Source organism: Eutrigla gurnardus, assembly GCF_963514095.1.
Source record: "Eutrigla gurnardus genome assembly, chromosome: 1".
Lineage (NCBI taxonomy): Eukaryota > Metazoa > Chordata > Actinopteri > Perciformes > Triglidae > Eutrigla > Eutrigla gurnardus.
The window spans coordinates 10,452,755-10,473,624 of record NC_139915.1 but is presented as its reverse complement, the minus strand read 5'-3'; the positions used below and the strand labels follow the sequence as shown (position 1 = coordinate 10,473,624).

The window sequence follows — 20,870 nt, the reverse complement described above, 5'->3', positions numbered from 1 at the left end:
TGATCATCTTTTAGTATCGCTCCACAAGAGAAGAAGAGAAAATAGATTGGACTTCATCCAGTGTCGAGTTTTCCCACGTATCTGGTGTATACGGTGGAAGAAGTACATCTTACTGATACATGATCATACATTATATTATTAAATTGTTCATACTGTTGCATGGGATAGCAGCATTTTATTGTTGTAGCTGGAACTGGTTTGAACTCCTTTGCATACAGATAGGCAGTTTAGTCTGAGGTTTTCCACAAAGTCACAAGATGAATCTGAGGGGTCGTGAGGGATGAAGAAAAAACTATGTTCTAAGCACACTCTCTTTATTTTTTGTGTGCTTTTCTCTAATATTTTGTTGTTGTTTTTTTGGCAAATTATTAGTTTTACCTATGTGGGCAAATTTAAATGAAGCCATCTGAGAAGTATTATAGAAGTGAAATGTCCCTTTGGTGGAGCTGCTTATAACTCAAAGACAAATGAAACATCACGCCCAAACTAGGCTCTAGATTTGTAACGAATCATGAGACAAAAAGTTTGGGAGCCACCGGTTTAATCTTTAATAAAGCATGGTGTTTTATTCACTTTTTGTCTGTTTTTTTGTACGTATAGGCCTACACTTAATGTAAAAATGAACTACTCTGCCTTTAAGGACACAAACTTCCCCGCTGTCCCTGAAAACTAAAACTATTTCCCCTACAAAGTATAACTTAAAAATACACTTTTGTAAAAGTGTTTATTTACGTTCCAGCGCTGGTATTGTGAGGCTCCAACATGTCTCAACATGACCTCTTTGTCTTTTGTACTGTGTTCACAGCTACACGGTGCGTGTGGTCGGCAACGGGATCAAGGCTCAGAGCGCCAACCCTGAAGTTAAAGTGAAGGGAGCAGACCCTGTAATAAATCAGATCATTGACAAACTGAAACACATCAATCAGGTGAGCCTCTCTTGTTGTCTACATATTTACTGTATGTACCTTGTTCATTTTCTTTCTCTTGTTTTTGCGGCTCACGCCACTTTAAGTCCATAATTCCATTCCTCATTCTGTCAAACAGGTAACTATCTCACTGGCCAATCTGCTAACTCTCTGTTATGTTCTGTAACAATCTCTCGTTAGCTTTTGGCTTGTTCTTTAAGGTAGACAAGAAAAGAAACGACGGCTCGCAAAGCTGAGGCCCTTTACTCGTTACACTTTAAGTAATTATATCATCTTTCATATTACCAGTAAGTACCAACTAATAGAAAACTCAAATGCACAATCCAGGTGATGAAATAAAAAAAAAAGAAATCAATCTTTACACATTTAGAAAGCCATTTGGTCTGGTTTGCGTGTCTTCAGATTTACAAAATTATTCTTTCTGCTCTTTGTCAAAATCAATGCAGCTTTTCTATCACCCAGCCTGCTTTTCTGCACGATCGTGCCACTGCGGCTCCTTTCAGCGCTGTTTATCTCTCAGGATGATGCGATTAGGGCAGTTTACGGGAGCACTTTCTCTTTTGTGGCTGCAATAACAGCTGCTGCAGCAGCCTCTGGGTTGTTGCACTGCAGCAGCAGCTTCACATGTCTGTTGCTTTGGCTTCCCTAGTCGCAGGCTGAAGGCCAGGTCATCTCTCTTGACCTCGTGCTGGCACCCCCTCCCTGACTAATTCACACCATCTGTGGGATGTCAGAACACATAAATCCATATCCTACCCATTTGAGGGCGGCTGATCTGCCTCCATGACATTCATTGTATGTATGTCTTTGTGTGAGTGTTTTTGCCAGCTGCATCTTAAATGTGCTTCTAGATATGTGCTTCAGTACATACAGGAGAAGACTTGTTATCAGCTTGAATACTCAGAAATGGTTCATCTGCTTTATTTACTCTAAATCAGATTATGGCGTCAGATCATCAGAGATTATCTGATCATTTCTAATCTTCTGAGATGATGTGTAACTTTTAAACATCACTCTTTGGTTACCTCTGATTTAATAGCTGATCATTCGTCTGTGATTCATTTGATCATCCCAAGACGGATCATGTGCGTCCCCATCAATCGGGGACTTGATCTGATGAACTGGATAGCAACGAGTTGCTTGTATACACACCCAGCCGGTACAGAGCGACATTATCATTCATCTAGAGCTGGTTGGTTAATGATGGCATTTCATTTTCTTACTTTTTTCTGCCACTGTTAAAGGTTTGTTTACATCAGGAATAAGCTAAATAGTTAGCTAAATAGTCTGTTCATGATCAGTTGAGTTTAACATGGTGAAAACATTTTTTTATTTTGCTTTTCTTTATTTTTCTAAAGCAGAAACATTTCCTGAAACAGACATTGTTTGAACCTGTTAGTGCCATAACAAGCAGTGATGAAAAATGACACTTTGGCGTAGCATTTGATATGTAGCTTATTATCAGTTATCGGGAAGGGAAATGAATGGAAGCAAATAGGTAGATGTAGGTCTGACACGCAGCAAAGAAACAAGAATACACAGCTCACAGTGCAACATTTGATTTTTCAGATTTACAGCTTGTTCAAAAATCAGAGAATATCAGTATCTGCTGTATATCTATGTCCCTGGAATGAGCAGATATAATCATCAGACATAATTTCTGTCAAAATGGTGTCATCGGTAAAGAATGAAAGTTTGTTATGAATGTAATTAAAATGAAACACCACACACTGAATCACTTTCTGTAAATTGCCCCACAAAACATCAGCAAATGTGGATTTGCGCGACAAAGGCGACATTAAATAAAAGATAATGTTTCAATCAAAGCTGATTACAAGATGTTGTTTTTCTTCACATTATGTTAAGTGTTATCTATGATCAACCCTCCTCAGTGGTCTGAAAACAAACTGATGTCTATTAAAAAGACAGTGTTATTTTGCCATTTGTTGTTGTTGTTATTATTATTGTTATTGTTATTATTATTATGAGGTGCAAAGACATGCGGAGCTCTCGATAATTTCAAATGGGCTGTTAAAATCATCTTTTTTTCATTTTGTTTCTCTGAGGACATTCAAACATAAAGCATCATTCAAATTCAGAAGTCTGTTTTTGGCATTTACACATCATTTGAACCACTCTGACTCCTATTTGTAACCCAGTAAACATTTATAAAGCTGATAGTGATGAATCCACTCTGAGTGGGAGATTTTACATCTCCTGGTCCAGTGATTTGCAGACGCTGAATGTGCTGCTATTTGTTTACTTTGCTGATTTAGTCTGAATGCGGCCAATTTAAAACCTTGTGTTTTAAAAAGTGATGTGTAGAGGTGTGATGGCTGCCTTCAGCCATGTTCAAAAAGCAGTTCTTGGAAGAGAGAGGAGGACGGCTCTCAAAAATCTGAATTTTTTTGTAGTTAAAATCAACTTGTGTTGAATTCAACATTTGCCCTTTTGCACAAGTGCTGTTTGCCAAAGCCTCGTGGCCTGTGCCAGCACAGCCTGCAGCGCACGCAGGCGGATAGAAATAAAGACACTCTGTTCAGTTCCTGTTCAGGAGGGTAAATAGTGAACCTTGTGTGTTTTTTTTCATGTAGCCGTAATGATAACCACCCAGATCTTGTTCAATTAGCTATTCCAGCTACTTCACCTCTGTGTTTGGGTTTTTGGGGAAGATCAAGATGCAAATAACCTGTAGGTAATTGTCGCATCATTTCAAGTACACTCGAACCAAATTACACTCTGGGTCAAACTGAGAAGAGAAGAGTTTTGTCGTGCTATTTGTGTGCCTCATATTGGTTACATGAGGCACTGATTTGCAAATTAATTTATCACAGTGTTTGTTTTCTCCCAAATGCTCTTGCAGATTAAAACAGACGGCATTCGGAGGCATTGTAGAATTTGTCCTGTGGTCGGCACTGTCACCTCGCAGCATCTGTGTCTGCATGTTCGCCCCGTGTTAGCATGGTATCTCAATTGACACTTACAGGTGATGTCCTCTAAATTGGTCTGTATTTCAGTTCGTTTCCCAAAGCACTCACTGCCCATAGTGTATCAGGAGTGCTCATAGAAAAATTGGGGTCATTGTTCGGACCTTATATTGAGTAAAAAGTTCATAACATGGACGGCAACAGATTGGTGTGATTTTAATTGCTGGCTATGGAGGAAAAATAAGACTAAAACCACATTTGGACGGCCATATGAGTCTTCTCTGCTGCCATTTCAATGTAGGCAGTCTATCGCAGCAGCATGGTTGGGGAGAGCACGGAGGGCTCCTGCAAAACATTTTTTACCTGGCCTCAGAGCGATCTGGCTAGGCGCTGGCCAATGAAATACATGCAAGTGCATATTTTGAAAGATACTAGTTGCCACCATGAAGTCTGAAGGCGTATTACAGTGCCTTTAATCAACAATCTGTTACTCAAACTGGACTTCCGTGATGAAATTCGTCTAATCCTAAACAACACCACCCACACTGCCCCGTCCTGGGAAACTGAGTGAAATTGGATTGAAACGCCTCATCAGGCAGGGTGCCTTATACCAGGAACAGTGCTGCTCATAAGTATCATACTCATGCTGTTGAGCACAGGCGTATTGAAGCAGGGAATGCCTTTAAGAGCGATAATTAATCATCAGGGTTATACGGTATTTTCCTCTAGTCTTTTCGAGTCAGAAAAAAAGTATAAAAATGATACATTTTCACACAAGAAGTCGACATGGAGGAAGGTGGAATCTTACGAGTGATGCTATGTCTAAGAATTGCAGACTTTTATGTCATGCATCTGGTGCTATTCATTAAACAGCTTGTGTGTTCACAGTCCTTGAGTCTAGTTTGCATTATCATCTCATTGGGACTTGATTTGCAAATAATTCCGATTGGCATCTCATTAGCCGGTGAAGTGCGACACAAGTGTCAGCCTGTGTGGATGACCTGAATTGTCACTTAACGTCAGTTTTCTAACCGTCACATTTGTTCTTCCTTTGCCATCTTCAAGGTGTTGACCACACGTGTTTTTAGGCCGGCAAGTTGGAAAAACTGCTTGTCAGGAAGTCACTTCATTCAATGACAATGTGGCTGTTTAAGATGGGAACTGGGGCTCGAGGAAGATATGTGGGTCACATTCAGATATAAAATGCGGCCAGTGTTAAATGGTGATTCTTTGACATTTTAATTGATTGGATTGATTTATGTGTGGTATATGAATACTAATGCAAGGGAAAGTAAGTATAGAGGGTGTGAGTGTGTGTGTGTACGTGTGTGTGTGTGTGTGTGTGTGTGTGTGGGGGGGGGGGGATTAATGGCAGCTGAGTTTATGACCGGCAAACACATCAATTACATATACCAGTGCACACACTCATTCAGTTGTACACATGAGTGACTGTGTGCACAATGGGTTTAGACCACACTCCATATTACTTCTATAAATCACTATTGTACCGGTGCACCTCATTAATATGATGAAACTTACCTGAACGTACACGTGCATGCATGCATGAATGGCAGCTTTCCTGTTTGAATGGCTGGAGAGGAGGTGTGTAATCAAATATCCTATGGATGAGGGCGAAAGGTGAAATTCTATTACCTTTAAAGATACTCCTGTTGGGTATTTTATGAGGATAAGAATAATTTGTCCATGCAAATGTTGATTTTCATGTTTTTCATCTACATATGAGACATTTTCTTGACCATTTCCATTTATTTTGTCCTTGAACTTGACTAACTGAAGTGCAGAAACCGCTCCCAATTTCCCCCAGAATCAAATGGAAATGTGAAATGAAATCATTACTATTCCACAGCCGAGGCAGCCGGAAAACACAAAACAGCAGTACTGCTATTGACAAATTCATCATGCAATCTAAGTATACAAACTCTAGATTTCATCATCTTGCTCATCAGCAGCTCTTTCCTATGAATTATTTGTTGGCTCCTCTCCTTCTCGCCTGTCCTCTGCTCTTGATGTGGTAAAACCCATCAAGAATCTATAAGTAGGCCCTGTCCCTGTGTCTCTCAATCAAAATCAGGAGCAAGCAGCTCCTCACCCTGTCTGCGGACTGAATTATTTACCAGCCATTGATGTGGTGGTTGACCAGCAGTTTTGCTTGTGAATTATTCATGTCCCCCTCTCCCCTAGTCCAAAGGATTAACACTTGAGAATTTATTCACATTTTATTTGCCATGCTCCTCAATGGGCATACCACATCATAACATTTGACTGTTAAAGTCCAATTAATGAGCAACGACGGTCTCAATTATGACCATCATCCTGTTTTCTTAAAGAATGTTTAATATTTAATACGCCACACCTGCAAAGTGCGACTTAGGTTGTTTGATTAAATCACGTCGGTACCCAGCAAGGAATCGGTAAAGTCTGATGTGTCAGGGTCGTGCAAGCCGGTCTTAATTGGAAACAAAAATCCCAATACCTGCAGCATGATAATTTGTTTTTGTAACCCAAACAGGCCATTCATTATACCCCTAAGGTTTGCACAGATGATGATAAACAACAAAACAACAAATCCAAATCCAGCTGTATACCTCAATAACAACTGTATCTTAAATAATCATGCTTATCCGTAATTAATATGCAGTTTGCAACAGCAGCATAGCCCTCTGTGTAATTGCTCATAAATTGCAGCATTAAAGTTCTACAATCTTGCAAATTGTTACAAAATCACATTTGAATAATATATGCGTTTCATTTTTTAACAGCCTTTTCTTCTAAGAATTCTATTCATATGTAGTTATTTTTGCCTTTTTCTCTAAAAAATGGTTTTCTTATATTCGACCAAATATTCACAGTGAATGTATTCACTATGTTCTCTGTCCTTCTTTCCTACCGTGTCTGCAACTAAGTGATGCTTTAGATATAGTTGGGTTCAGATGATTGAAAACACTTATGTTTCAGGAACATGGGATCGTGTTTCAAGGATAAGGTTGGAATTACTTCACATCTCCAATACTTGACCTTGACTTTTCTACCCTGTTTATCCAAAGGTTCCTTCTGAAGAAATGCATCTTTAAAAACAAGTCATTAAATATACTGTCAGGCCAGACGACAAATATAATCACTCCAAAGCGTTCTGGGTCCACTCCGGGGCCTCCTACATGCTGGATGCGCCTGGAAAAACCTCTAAAGGGAGGCATCCAGGAGGCTTCCTGATCTGATACTTGAACCAACTCTGAGCTCTTCTGCGTGTCTCTAAGGCTGAGCCCCGCCAGCCTACTAGAAAAGCTCATTTCATCTCCTTGTATCTGCAATCTCATTCTTTCGGTCACTACCCAAAGCTCATGACCACAGGTGAGGAGGTAGGTGGACTGGTAAATTGAGAACCTTGCCATCTCAGCCCCTCAGCTTCCTCTGTACCACAACGGCTGCATTTCAGCTGATGCTGCACCAAACCGCCTAGTTAACAAGACTCCCTCACTTGGGGCTGTGATTCCCTCTCAACTCCCGAGGGAGCGACCCACTCTGTTTTGTCCGGAAGAGAACCATTGCCTCAGACTTGAAGGTATTGACTCTCATCGTTACTGTATATTGTAATTTCGACTCCCGCCTCTATCGCTCCCTGACCTGTTTTGCTGCCGCTGCACTTGGCCCGGATCAACACCCTGTCAGCGCTGCTCCTGCAGTGAGGGAGATGGAAAATGACAGTGTGTGTCCCGGGAGCCGACTCGCATCTTGACACTTCTCTCCTCTGACTGGCAAATATGATCATTGTAAGATCTGTCCTCCAGCCTCTATTTACAGATAGTAGAGTGTGTTCAAAGGGAATACTGATGAGCTGAAAACTCCACACACAGCTGTATTCAGCTCTGGATCTCTGAAGGTGGGATTCCTTTTGCCACAAGACACCCGGCACCTCTTTAGGAAACGTACTTGATGCATAATCTGTTCGAAGATTTTAATTGACTTTAACCTATTCATCTGTGGTGGGAAATACTTGTGTGTGTAGGCACGACGGTGCTCCTACAGTTACATGATGCAATAACACGGCCTTCACCTTGTCCTTTTACCGCAGACGCAGATAGTGTACATATCTTAATGGCTTGAGGTCACAAATTGGAGTTGACAGCTGAGTTAACACATTAAGCATTAGACTACAGGGAAAAAAAGAGACCTCCATGTTGTTTTAGTAATGCTTAAACAATGGCATGATTTATTAATATTATTTGTAATGACTATATTAAGAGGCTGACAAAGTACATTTGCAGCTACAAATACATGATGTGGAGTTCAATTGCTCGTATATTTTACTTTTACCTGCATGTGCAAAGTTCATCTGTGTTAATAAATACATAAATAAATAAAATTGTTGGACTGTGGCACTTTCAACCTTGGAAAAGGAATAAAAAAACAACACAATGGATAGTGTAATCTAGAGATACCGGGGGAAAATACACAATAAAAAGCTCATAAGCGCGCACGTGTGTGTGTGTGTGTGTGTGTGTGGAGGTACTATTCATTATTCTGACTACCTGTGGGAAGAAAGTGTCTCTGAAACGGGTGGTGCGTGATTTAATGCTCCGGTAGCGTTTTCCAGATGGCAGGAGTGAAAATAGTGTGTGGGCTGGATGACTGGTGTCCTTGATGCTTTGGGCTTTCCTTATGCAGCGGGTGATGAAGATATCATAGAGCTGCAGCAGGTCTGTGCCAGTACATTTCTTACTGCTTTCTCTGGCTTTGCAGTGTTGTGCAGTCAAAACTACAAATGCGTACGTTGTGATGTAGCCGATGAGAATATACTATCTGTGATGCAGCTTACTGCGTAATAGGACGTCATATATACAAATACATATCTCAGGAATTGCGTTGACATGTGGTCGTCCTGGTTGTTGCTGCTGTCTAGTGTCTTGATGCTCTTATGGGCTGGGCTCCATATGGCGAAGGACACTCAAATAAACAAATCAATCAAACATATCTATCAATTAATGTAACTTATTTCAACATGAAAGCCATTTCTGAATCGCTCCACGTGATAGATATTGAGTTTGAGATTTAAACACACAATGCAAATGCTTTGCACGCAATAAAGGGCAGCACACAATTTTTCAAAAGGGCTAACTAGGATCCTACCGACACCAGAAGTCATTCTCACAATATTATTCCTCCGCCTCGCTGTCCTCGTCACCGTCACTCAAGTCCTGGTTGAAAGTACTTAACTTCGGGACTTTATAGAGGTACATAATGAACTTGTCGGCCATTATTCTTGCCAGTACGACAGAGCCATAACTCCCCCCTCTTGTCAATGACAGAATGACATTGATGCACATTGTAGTCGGTGTAGTACTTCACATGCAACGTACACTCTTATGGCTCGGCAGCTGTCACCGCAGCGGTGTCACCACTCCCTCCATTGGAAGTAATGGCCATGTCCAACTTGCACGTTTGAGTTGTAATTATTCTTCCAATCAGTCATTCAACGCAAAACATTTAAAGTCAATCATTTGAACAAGTGAGCCGCTGAAGGAAATAGGAAGTTGATTGCTATAGTTAGGTTTTTATTTGAATATTTTTTAATATCATATTGGGGGGGGGGTGTCATTTCTAAATGCCGATTACCAACCTGATTATTCTGGGTGCAGGTCACGACTCAGAAAGGTTGAGAGCCACTGGCTTTAACGGCTTGAATTTACATTAACAGTAAATATTACAGGAAAAGGGGACTAAAATATATCTACTCATAATGCAAGGTAAATCGGATATTAAGATATGTCGCTAATAATAGCAAATAACATACACACCTATATGGACCACATTTCCATTCACGTTCAACATCTAGTTAGTGATTATCTCATGTACTGTGGGAAAAATCTCTTGTGGTGTTGGCTCTCTATTGGAGCAGCGAGTTTAAAAGAAAATAGCCAAGTAGACGATTCAGTGCACATATCCTTTATTAGTATGTTAGCAGTTTGTTTTTAGTGAAAAGAGTGACTGGTATTTGGTGGTAATTAACTCTCCACACATACGGTAAGAGCCAGAAGCCTGCCCAAGGGTGCCTACTCAGAGCCCCTTCTCATCTGGAGATGCACTGAGCGAAATCAGAGCTCCTGTCTTCCAGCCAGTGTTAGACAAAGCCCCATATCATTCAAAGAAGTCAGGCCAATAACACAGCACAGCCGTTCAATACAGTCAAACACAGAGCTGCCGCTCCCCTCGCCACCGGAGAGTAAAGGAATGGAGTAGCCTGCTGATTGACAGACTTATTCAAACATGACGAACGTTTCCTCAGCTTTGGAACAAATTAGTTTGCTGTGAGATGTCATTAGCTAACAAGGCCTTATTAAAAAATGACTATCCTTTCATGCAAATTGTGTCATCTGCCAGTAATTACACAAGCAATGGGTTAGGGTTTCTTTTAAAACTTGTGTGTTATGGATGTTCATCTAACAAGGATGAGGCTTGTGATATACAATTTTTGTACACACTTCCTGTCGCCTACTTCCGGCCCTCCTTGCTCAAAACACCCATCTTCAAACTCTGCCTTCATTCTGATCTCAACTACACCGGTGAAGTGTCATGACTGCATCAGACAGAAAACGGACTCAAACTGCTTCTTTGGTAGTTCCCACTATACTGGGCGTCTCCAGGAGCACATGTTCCCAACTCACAGGGTGAAAACAATACCAGCGTCGATGTCGCTGCTGGTAATGAATGTAGTTTTCACTTATTTTACACCAAAAAGGAGTAAATCGGTGAGTGTGTTTGTAATTATTGTCATTATTGTTTTGTGTGTGTGTTTTATGTGTGTGTGTGTGTGTGTGTGTGTGTGTGTGTGAGACAGAGAGAGCGAGAGAGAGCGAGAGACACATATTTGTAGAAGTCAACTAGGAACAGAAATATTTTCCTTATCAAGTAAATAAGTAAGAAAATGTTTCAGAACAGTTCCAAACCTGTAGAACTTGGTTTAAATCATCTCTCGCTTTATTCTCCTCATGCATCAATCATCTAGAAATACTTCTGTTTTGATATGACACTATAGAAAGAATATAATTGAATTGACCAAAGATTATGTGGTTTACATTTTTGAGAATCTAATTATGTGTAAAGAAAAACAACACCTTCTGCATGAACATATACATACAGGCTCATTTCTACCAAAATAAATAGAGGTGAATGTTGCAGGTATATTGTCTCACATGTCAATGGGGCTCAGAGCAGCAGCCTTTGAACTCCACATACGGAGCCCCTCAGGCCGTGATGTACCTCCAGACTGTGAAGCACAAAGTTCAAATTCAGTCCAACGATCAGACCAGGCTAATCTCATTCACCACAGAAACTCATTATTCCGAATAATGCATTGAAAGTGTGGTCGGACATAAATGAAAAGAAAATCATGCCAATTATACACATGGACGGAGAACTTAGATTGGCCAAACTCTCAATATTCTCCATCTTCTAACCTGTCACCACTGAGGAGCTGAGAGTCAGACAGGCTAATTACCAACTCAGATATGTCTGAGCTCAGCCATGGCAGCAACCCCGACACTTCTGCTCCTCTGCACTGAACCACAACAGCAATTAATTAGTAGAGACAATACCTTTCTGATCAACACAAAGCATTCCCTCTTGTTTTCAATGACGCACCATGAATTTAAATCAGCCAATTAGCCCATGTATTTCCCCTGGTATCCAGTTCAAGTCTTTGATTGAGATTCTACTGCGCAGCAACGCAGCAGAAAGTTTAGCTGCCTTGCAGCCGAGAAGGGTAAGCGTCATGTAACGTACTGTAGACTCCTGGAGTTTGTAGATGGTGGCGATCTAGATGATACTTAAAGCATGGGATACAGTTAAAATATCTGTGCTGAAATTGTTATTAAAATATGCTATTTGCAGTGCAGCCAATTTTTTTTTTTTATTTCTTAGAGGACTGTGGCTCATTAGCAGCATAATCAGCTGTTCTTTTGCATTTTCTCCTCATTTTTCCCTTTCTCTGTTTGAACGTCTATTCTGTGCTATCTTGCCACGAGAGGATGTGCTTCATTTTATCCTGCTGCAAATGATGAATGTGATATACATAATAATAATACACATATATACATTTGTTAAAAATGTGGTTATTTTAAACCCAAACTTTTTCTTTTCACAACTAGCTGTTGCAAGGGAAGTCCATTCCTAGACTGGGGTCACTGGACCAGATTGAAACAGGAAGTGGAGATGCAGAGGGACACTACAGCGGCGACTGTGACGACGAAGACGGCTGTGGTGGTTCGGGTGGTGGCGACGTTAAGAAGAAAGTCTCCAGGGTCTCCAAATGTAAGTCTCGTCTTTTTGTCATTCCAGAGCCAGAATAAAGCACAGAGCACACATAAATATAACAGGTGATACATATGTTCTTATTCTTCTGCGTTTGAATCATCTACCTGTTTAAAGTTGCATAATTCAACTAATCAGTGTAGACATTCGAAGGCGCAGTTGCATAATACGATATTTTAATAAGACTTGCTCCAGTCATCATTTTATGACAGTCATAATAATAGTCATTAAAGATAATAGTTGCTATGGGGACATTATTGCAATCAAGGCCCGTTACTTTAAAAATTACTGCTCCTCAGAGGATCGGTAACCCCTAATGAATCACAGCGGCGGAGCGCTCCTCTTCATTTTGTTACCTGTCACACCCTCCTCTCTGCACACAGATTCCCCCTCTCCTTTCTCCTCTACTCTCCATCAAACATGCTAACAACCTGATTAATCACCGCTCTCATATTGCCTACGGCAACAGCGAGGAAGGGGGGTCATCCAAACAAGCCGTTCTATCCGTGTAAATGTTTCCTTTACTGCTTGTCAGTCCGTCTGGAGGCTTTAGCAGCTCAGGCTCAAGGAAGCTGCTTAACAATCGCTCATCTGAGGCTGTGGGGAGGCTCTGACATTTATCACCCATTACAGTAGAGCTGCCCTTTCCTTGTCACAGGCCAGATCAGCCTGTCTCCCATATTTATGACCCACTGTCTGTCGTGACCTCTGTCAAGCATCCGTCCCCTGCTGCCTGACCCTCATGCAAACGCCAAGGATTCCCCACCTGAACCAGACCTTCAGTCAGTCCCTGCAGGCTTCTACAGGTCTTTCTTTTGCATCGATTGCAACAAAATGTTTGATTACTTTTTGGTGAAGGAATTCTTCTTTTCTGGTTTTATTGTTGTGGTAGAATTGAAAGAATAAGTGAAACCTGCAAGTCAAGGATAGAGCAGCGCGATGAACATAACACTTTATTACTCTCTTACTGAAAAAATAGTCTTAGACGATATAAAGCAGCTTGAAAGTTTAGCGAATACTTAATCTAATTACTATCCATTATATTTTATGAACAGAAATAAAAATATGCCCCAAATCATCTTGAAGGAAAGTACTGCTTTTGGACTCCAGTCTTAATTAGGCCTTACCTTTTTATGAAACCAAATCAAATCAGTGCAAATAATGTTTCTATAGGGTTTTTTTTTTGTATTCACAAATCAAATAGAAAGTATTTTCCAGGAGCTTTAAGCCGAAACACCTCTTCAATAAAGGTCACAGCTAAACAAGCACACTGAATTATTTCCCATCATCATAGATATGCAACACCCTCAGGAATTATCCGGTATATGGCACAGGTTATTAATCACGTGTTAAACCTTCATCCTGTCAGACACGAATAAACACTTGCCATTCACACCAGACCTGAATGTTATGAGTCCTCTGTGGCTGAGAGGAATCGACGTAATAGCACAAATATCTGTTAGAGAGCAATTCCACAATAGCCTCATCATAATCCTCCACAGTCAGGCAACTTGTGTGGAATCGAATGTTCGGTGAATGTTGAGTGTCACATTGATATTTAGCTTCTGACCTTATCTCGCCCCACAAGGAAGCACTACGCTCCCCACAGCTGGAAGTCAGGAGTGATGAAAGCTTCCTCCTTAGAGGAACAAAAGCTGCCAATATGCTTCATGCTTATTGACATCGGCATGCCGGGACCGTGTTCCACTATTTCTGTAGCTTTCAGAAAGATTATTGAACTTATCCCTCTAGTTTTACTTAAATGTATTTTTTTTTACTGTCTTTACTGAAAATGCCGGTATCTTAACGATATCTTGTTGCCCCTTCCTCTAAACCGAAGTTGTTTTTATGGTTACAACTAACAACTGACCTGACCTTAACCGTAACATTGTCACATCATAGAACACATTTTCTTTCAAACGGTGCTTCGTAACGGTTTTGGAAGACACAGTCAAATGGTGTTGCCTACTTATACTTATACTTATACTCGTGTCAGAAAAGCTTCAATGTGCCGTTCTAGAGCAAACGGCACATTTTGTTGTAATGTGAGGACTTGTTGCATGCGTCAGTATCTCTTTACTCTGCTGTCTGGCATCTGCCCTCTGACAAGCTCAAGTAAGACTCTTAGAACGACGACCAATCGAGAATGACAAATGACAACTTGTGAGCATAACACTGATGGCAGACTTCAAGTCTTTACAATTACAGCATGTAAATACAGCACACGGCTCATAGTGCAGGCAGAGAGTTTGCTATGTGTTGTAAGGACTGAGATCGTCACACAGATTACAAACACAAATCGGGCAAATCTGCATCAGCTGTGCCGAGTCGTTGCCAAATACTAAGACAGTCGACACTTCGATCTCCACGTATGAAAAATGCTATTAATTCAGTTGTATATGTTGCTAGAAACACGGTTGCTGCAGTACTAGCGGATACATTGGCTATCATTAGGCTAAATCACAGTGGTGGTAATGTTAGTTTTTATTTCAGTCTTTGTACTTCAGAACAGAAAGCTGTAGAGACAGACATACAATATTAAATACAACAACAGAACTAGAAACACTTGCAACCACAGAACCAGTGGGGAAAAAAACGCTAATTACATCTTACCAAGTACGTGATCATCACACAGGACTGAAAAACTACTATCATTCACAAGTCACAAGTGAAGGAACTCACAGGGAGAGTGTGGCGGTTTGGTTTTATGATAATTTTGTTAAATAATAATAATAATGATTATATAAGTCTACAAATCTGAGTTTTCAAAACTTGAATTATATAAACGTTATGAGACTGCATGATATACTTCCATTTCCACTTCATGACGAGCGTGTCATTCTATCGAAGTAAATTGAGCACAGAGATATTGCAATCTCAGTACCAGATACTGAAAAACCATGTATAATTAAATTTTATTTCCTTCCCCGCATTATCCATAATCCCTCTCCTTTTGTCTTTGATGTTTATCAGCAGAACATGCTGCCAATAGATCAGGATGATAAGGAAATAAAACAGGGTAGACAATACGAGACTGATTTGAGGGATTATCCTCATTAAGCTGAATTACTGTCGTGCGAGGATGCTATGTATGCGATAAGAAGCAACAATGTGAACAGTTCATCCTTCAGAAATGTTTCAGTGTGGTGCTTTCTGCATGGCGCTTCAGATTGCTTAGTTAGCAGCCCGGATGGCTGTCTTTACCACAATTAGGCAAATCTGTTTCTTTTCTTTTGTAAACCCAGAGAGTTATTTGAAAGCACGCATTGAAAACAAAACAGGACTGATTCATTTCACCCTGTTAAACATGAAGCTGCAGTGGCTGCTCACAGCTTGTCAGTTAACACAGACTAAAGAAAACTCAGGAATCCAAGACATATCAGAGAGAGAGAGAGAGAGAGAGAGCATGCGTTTAAAATCTTTCATGTATTTTTTATTCCCACATCAGGCTGTGCAGTTATTCCAGACCTGCCAATTGCTCCAACAAACACACACATTCTCCCTTAATGAAATGAAAGGGACGTTTAACACTAATGAGAACTAGCACCTCAATGTCAAAACTTTTGTAATATCACAGTGTTGTGTATTGCAACCTAATACAGTGCATGTAAAGCATCATAACCAGCATCCTAATTACCAATTTTAATAGAGGTAATTGAAACACTCATTAAGAAAAGCTATAATGTATTCCATGTCTGTGGAGCTTTATTGGCCCGGACTGTGGCTAAGTGCACAAAGGACAAACTCCTTTTGTGTATTTGTTGCACACATTCAATTCACCTTTACACTCAGAAAAGAAGCGTTCGCTTTGATATCCAGAACTTAATTTAGGTTAAAAAAAAAAAAAGGTGACGCAGAAGGTGCTCAAGGGTTAGGGATGAGACAATTATGTGCTGCAGCCATACTTTGTGACTGAACCTGATGAGATAATTATACACCTGGTTTAATCACATGAAAAGCTTGCCTGGCTCAGATATGAATATACAGGCCATGGTGGCTTATTAATCACGACACAGTTGGTGGAGGTAACAGTGTTTCCCACAGGATTTTTGGAAACTATGGTTGGGGGCTTGCCCCCCCAGGAGAATATTTTGAGTAGATTTCATCAATTTGGTGAATTTTGAGAACCAAAATATATCAATTACTGACCAATTTCTTACAAACTGCTGGTGCTGATACAAATGTTGACATACTAAGTGGGGTTGAGTAGTTTAAGCATTCAAGAAAAGATGAAAACAAAAATGACTAAAACACAGTGCTGAGCCTTTATACTATTAGTTTATTACAGGGTTCCCCAATTAGTTTTCACTGAGGGCCAAATTATGTCCAGATTGCCAAGTCGAGGGCCAAATTGTCTGGTTTTTTTCATTGGACCACTAAACATTGTTTTATCTGCAAATGTTATTATTGTTGCTGCTATTATTTGAAGTATTATTATTGTAATGATTAGCACTACCAGTGGTAGTTGGTTGTAGCAGATATAGTAGTAGTCATAGCCTGTGTTGAGGGACAGATAAAAAAATGCACACTTGAAAGAAAATAAGTCCAATATCAATGATTTATTTATTTGAATGCCCCTGGAGAATTTTGATCAACAAAATATGACCAGTTTGATCAACAACAAAAAACAACAGCACTACAGCAAGTGGTGCACAAGAGGAAAAAAGGTGGCATAAGAGTGGAGTTATTGATTTTTGTTTGCATCGTCTTGCGTTTGTCTTGCAATTTGCAGACGGTCCCTGCGCACCCGCCCGGCTGCCGGCTGCGCATAGAGATTAATGTTCTTCATCCATCTCAGAGGACGGCTTATTTTTGTAAAAAATCGGGGTTTTGGTCCTTGTAGCTCGTAATCTATGATATTACGGTGGGTCAGAAGCATCATTTGTGTTTGAAAAACATTTCACCTAAGATTTATTGATCCCGGAATTTTGAATCTGTGGATATATTTCCAACTTTACCAAACTCTTTATTTCATCTTATGGCAGGTTATTGCATAGTGTCACTGGGTCCGCACGGGCCAGATACTTTGCCGGATTTGGCCCGCGGGCCGCTAAGTGCTGCTTATACTATTAGTTTAGTTTATTATGACTATTATTTTTATAAATACTGTTAAATATAATATAATAAATGTTTTCCAAATAGCGCTTCGGTAGAAGTGGGTGACTATTCCTCAGCCTTCCTTGGTGTTTTGGTTTTGACGTACGCATACGCACTGTTTAACTTGTGCAGCTGAGGAGGGGTCGGAGCGGGGGACGCCTTGCCATGGCGACGGGGAAAACAGACCGTTGATGAGCCAAACCAGCCACGAGGATTTCCCCTTATAATAAGCGCTGCTGCCCTCCTGTTTAGGCCTATCATTAGAGCCGCTAGTTAAGTCCATTTGCCTTGATAAGATAATTTTGGGCGAACATTGAGACTATGGCGGTGCGCCATAGTCAATGTGTGGGAAACACTGAGGTAATGACAAACAAGTCTACAGCCATGCTAGTGGCCCTGTGAGGCTGAACTAGCTTCACAGCACTGCATTACACTAAATGCTGACGTCAGCATTCTCACATTTAGCTGTGAAACGGGCATCACGTTCACCATCGTTTAGCGTGTGAGCATGTGAACGTTATTTATCACTAAACACAAAGTACAGTCGAGGCTGATGACAGATATGAGGCTGATGGGACTGGCATTGGTTTTTGCAAGTAGTTGGTCATAAAGTATTGGAGTGACATTTTAATCTGCTGCTGGCACGAAAGGAAAAGTCAGAGGATCACCAAAGTAATTATCATTTATCCTCTGGGGAACATAATTGTTAGTACCAAAGTTCATGACAACTCATTAGATAGTTGTCAAAACATTTCAATCAAAACTATTTGATGAATCTTAACCTGCTGATGGCATTAGTGGGAAAGTCAGGGATTCACCAAAGATACAGATTACTCTGATCTGTACCAAATGTTGTGCCAATCCATCCAACAGATGAGATACAGGGAGATGTTTCACCGGATAATTAAAAACGTTGACCTGCTGGCTCTGCTAGATGGAAAGTCAGCGGATCACCAGAGTCATTATAGGATTCATCCTCCGGGCACCATGAATGTCTCTACTGAAATTTCATGGCAATGCATCCTGTTGAGCAGCAACAAAGTAGCTGACTGACCTGGCATTTCCATCCATTGAATGTTAGAACGGCCAAAAGAAGAAGGCACACACTTCTGCTGTGTTCACACCACAGGCACATTTTACTCTTGCATTACTCGCACAAATTTGACCGCAAGATCATTGCTTTCTTTGAGGAATCATTTGCTGCTTTATACATGTTGTGGAAGTACACCAAATACACCAGGAAGCCAAATGTCGTCCGGTTTGGGTTCATGACATCATCTAGAGGTGCTCTGTGGTTTTCACCAAGGCTGGTTAACCACAGCTGTGTGAAGCCAAATTAAACTATTTTGTTGTTGTTTTTTAAATTGCAAAAAAACACATAAATAGAATGCCGAAATATCTACCTATCATGCAGATTTGTCTGAGAAGGAACTTTTCAAATGTTTTCTGAATGAGCTTGGTTTGATCAGTGCTAGGCTCTGCTCATGTAGCTGCTCCGTCAACACTCAAGATAAAAACAAAATACAGCAGTTGTTTGTACCATAGACAGTCTCTGGTTTATACATATACATTCTGGCCTCTGTACAAATATGAGGTACCATTGCAGACCGCTGGCTGCCCACAGACGGATTCTATATATTTTTTTCTCGCTTTCTGATTTAAGTAACATCAGGCTGTCAGAGATGATAAGAGGAGAATCTCAATGCTGATAAGCTTTCGGGACACGGTGCCACACACATTTCTCGCTTGAGTTGTAATATTTCAAATTCCCATCGTACGCGAATCCACGAATGCTCCAACCCTTACAGGCCGATCTGGTCTTATCTGACCTGGCGTGGTTCGGCTGCAGACACTGTGACTGCTTGCAGCATGAGCATTGTACTGCAAGAAGACATCTGTCAGACACAGTGGCAGCAGTGGAGAGACACCAATCGATTTCTAGCAAGTAAGCACAGTGGGGGCAAGGGGAGAGGCTGCTTTAGCATGACTCTTATTAATTAATTGTGTCTCAGCAGGAGAGTATTTGATGTGATTTGAGCTTCGACCTTGCACGGCAGTGGGAAATTACTGAATTTAGCTGTTTCATGTAGAACTCCTCCATGACAATATTCCACTGAGATATGCACACATTTAGCAAAAGCAATTTCCTGTCATAATTTGCATTGTTGTTAATGTCCCAGCTCTAAATGAGAGGTCTGAGGGATGGGGAATTACATCAAGGCCACTTTAGTGGACATATAGAGTAAAAGGCCTATTACTGATAGGGAGATATTTATCCTCATTATAGTGTGAGATCTAACTAGGTCACCTGCTGTGAGTCCTGCCCTCCTCTGTGCCGGTAATAATGGGATCGAAATAATTTACAGCAGTGTGTCTCATAAGCTTTAGACCAGTCGGCCTTACTGGGTAGACTCCCGGGTTGTCTGATTAGCCCTCAATTAAATTAACCCACTGAACTAATAACTAGGTGATTTGTCAAAGACGTTCAGTCTCAGGAACATTGTGACATTATAACTTTCCAAATAGTAAGTTTCATGGTTAGATGCTGAGTATTTAACAATGAGATGCATGTAGAAACAAAGAAAGCAGCTCTTGAAATTGGTAAATTGTAACAGCTAAATGACTGAATAATACACAGTATTAAGAACAGCAATTTACTACATGGTACACTAGTGTTCATTAAAATGATAGGCTTAGTAAAAATACACTATTAATTGCACACCATCTCCCTCCTCACGTGTTATTCCATATTCTGGGTTGTTCACCATAAACTGTGGGGAACGCATATATGAACTAACACAACCTAAATGAAAATACCCATCTTCTCCTGTTAAAAAAAATATATGTAATTGTTTACCAAGAGCTTAAAAGGTAGCCACAGTAGTCATGGTGTAGCATGGAGAATGTAAATGCTGTTTATTTGTACTGTTTAGTTCTTGTGGAATATTATAATCTTAGATAGCTAATGTTAAAATAGGACTCGGCTTAGATTTGTGACCAGGACTGTAGACCTGTGTAAATACACGTTTGGGTGAAAGGATAAGTAACTCCAATGCTCAGTGACCTAAAACCAGACCACTGCAATCTTCCAGTGCAGAAAACCATTACAAAAGTAAATGGGTCCTGAAATGATCCACACCTACTGGTGGGAGGAACTAATAGTGCTGCATTAACGCCGAGCAGCACAAATGAACCAATTACTAACAGCAGACTCCCACCATGACTGCCAAACACAAGGCAGCACAATGCTGATCATGAAGGGTACCCACAAGGGAGTAGCACCATCCAACTACTGTCCAACATCGGAAACTCCCGTCCGACATCACAGTGTTGGAGCTGAATGGAGATGTGTGTCAATACACAAGCGAAGCTCAGCGGGGGATTGGAAACAACAGCAGCAGCAGCTCCTGAAGACGGAGCTGTCACTCCACGACTGCAGGGTGAAACAGACACACCCAAGCAGTCTGGATTAGATTCACATCCTTTATGGAAGTAAAAGCAGCCGTACTGCACAGTTACACGCCATAACACGTAAAAGTCCTGCATTGAACATTAGTAAATATAATTAAAGTTGCAAATGTCAAAGTACTCTTAA

The 20,870-nt window shown here is 40.6% G+C and overlaps 1 protein-coding gene across 1 annotated transcript in view; it reads left to right on the top strand.

Moving 5' to 3' along the window:
* gpc5a (glypican 5a) overlaps positions 1-20,870 on the top strand; it is a 100,304-nt gene that overhangs the window by 49,112 nt on the left and 30,322 nt on the right. Inside the window, exons 7-8 of the mRNA XM_084005873.1 lie at positions 806-926; positions 12,016-12,178. Of these exons, the coding sequence (XP_083861999.1) occupies positions 806-926; positions 12,016-12,178 (284 nt within the window). The remainder of the gene's footprint in view (positions 1-805; positions 927-12,015; positions 12,179-20,870) is intronic.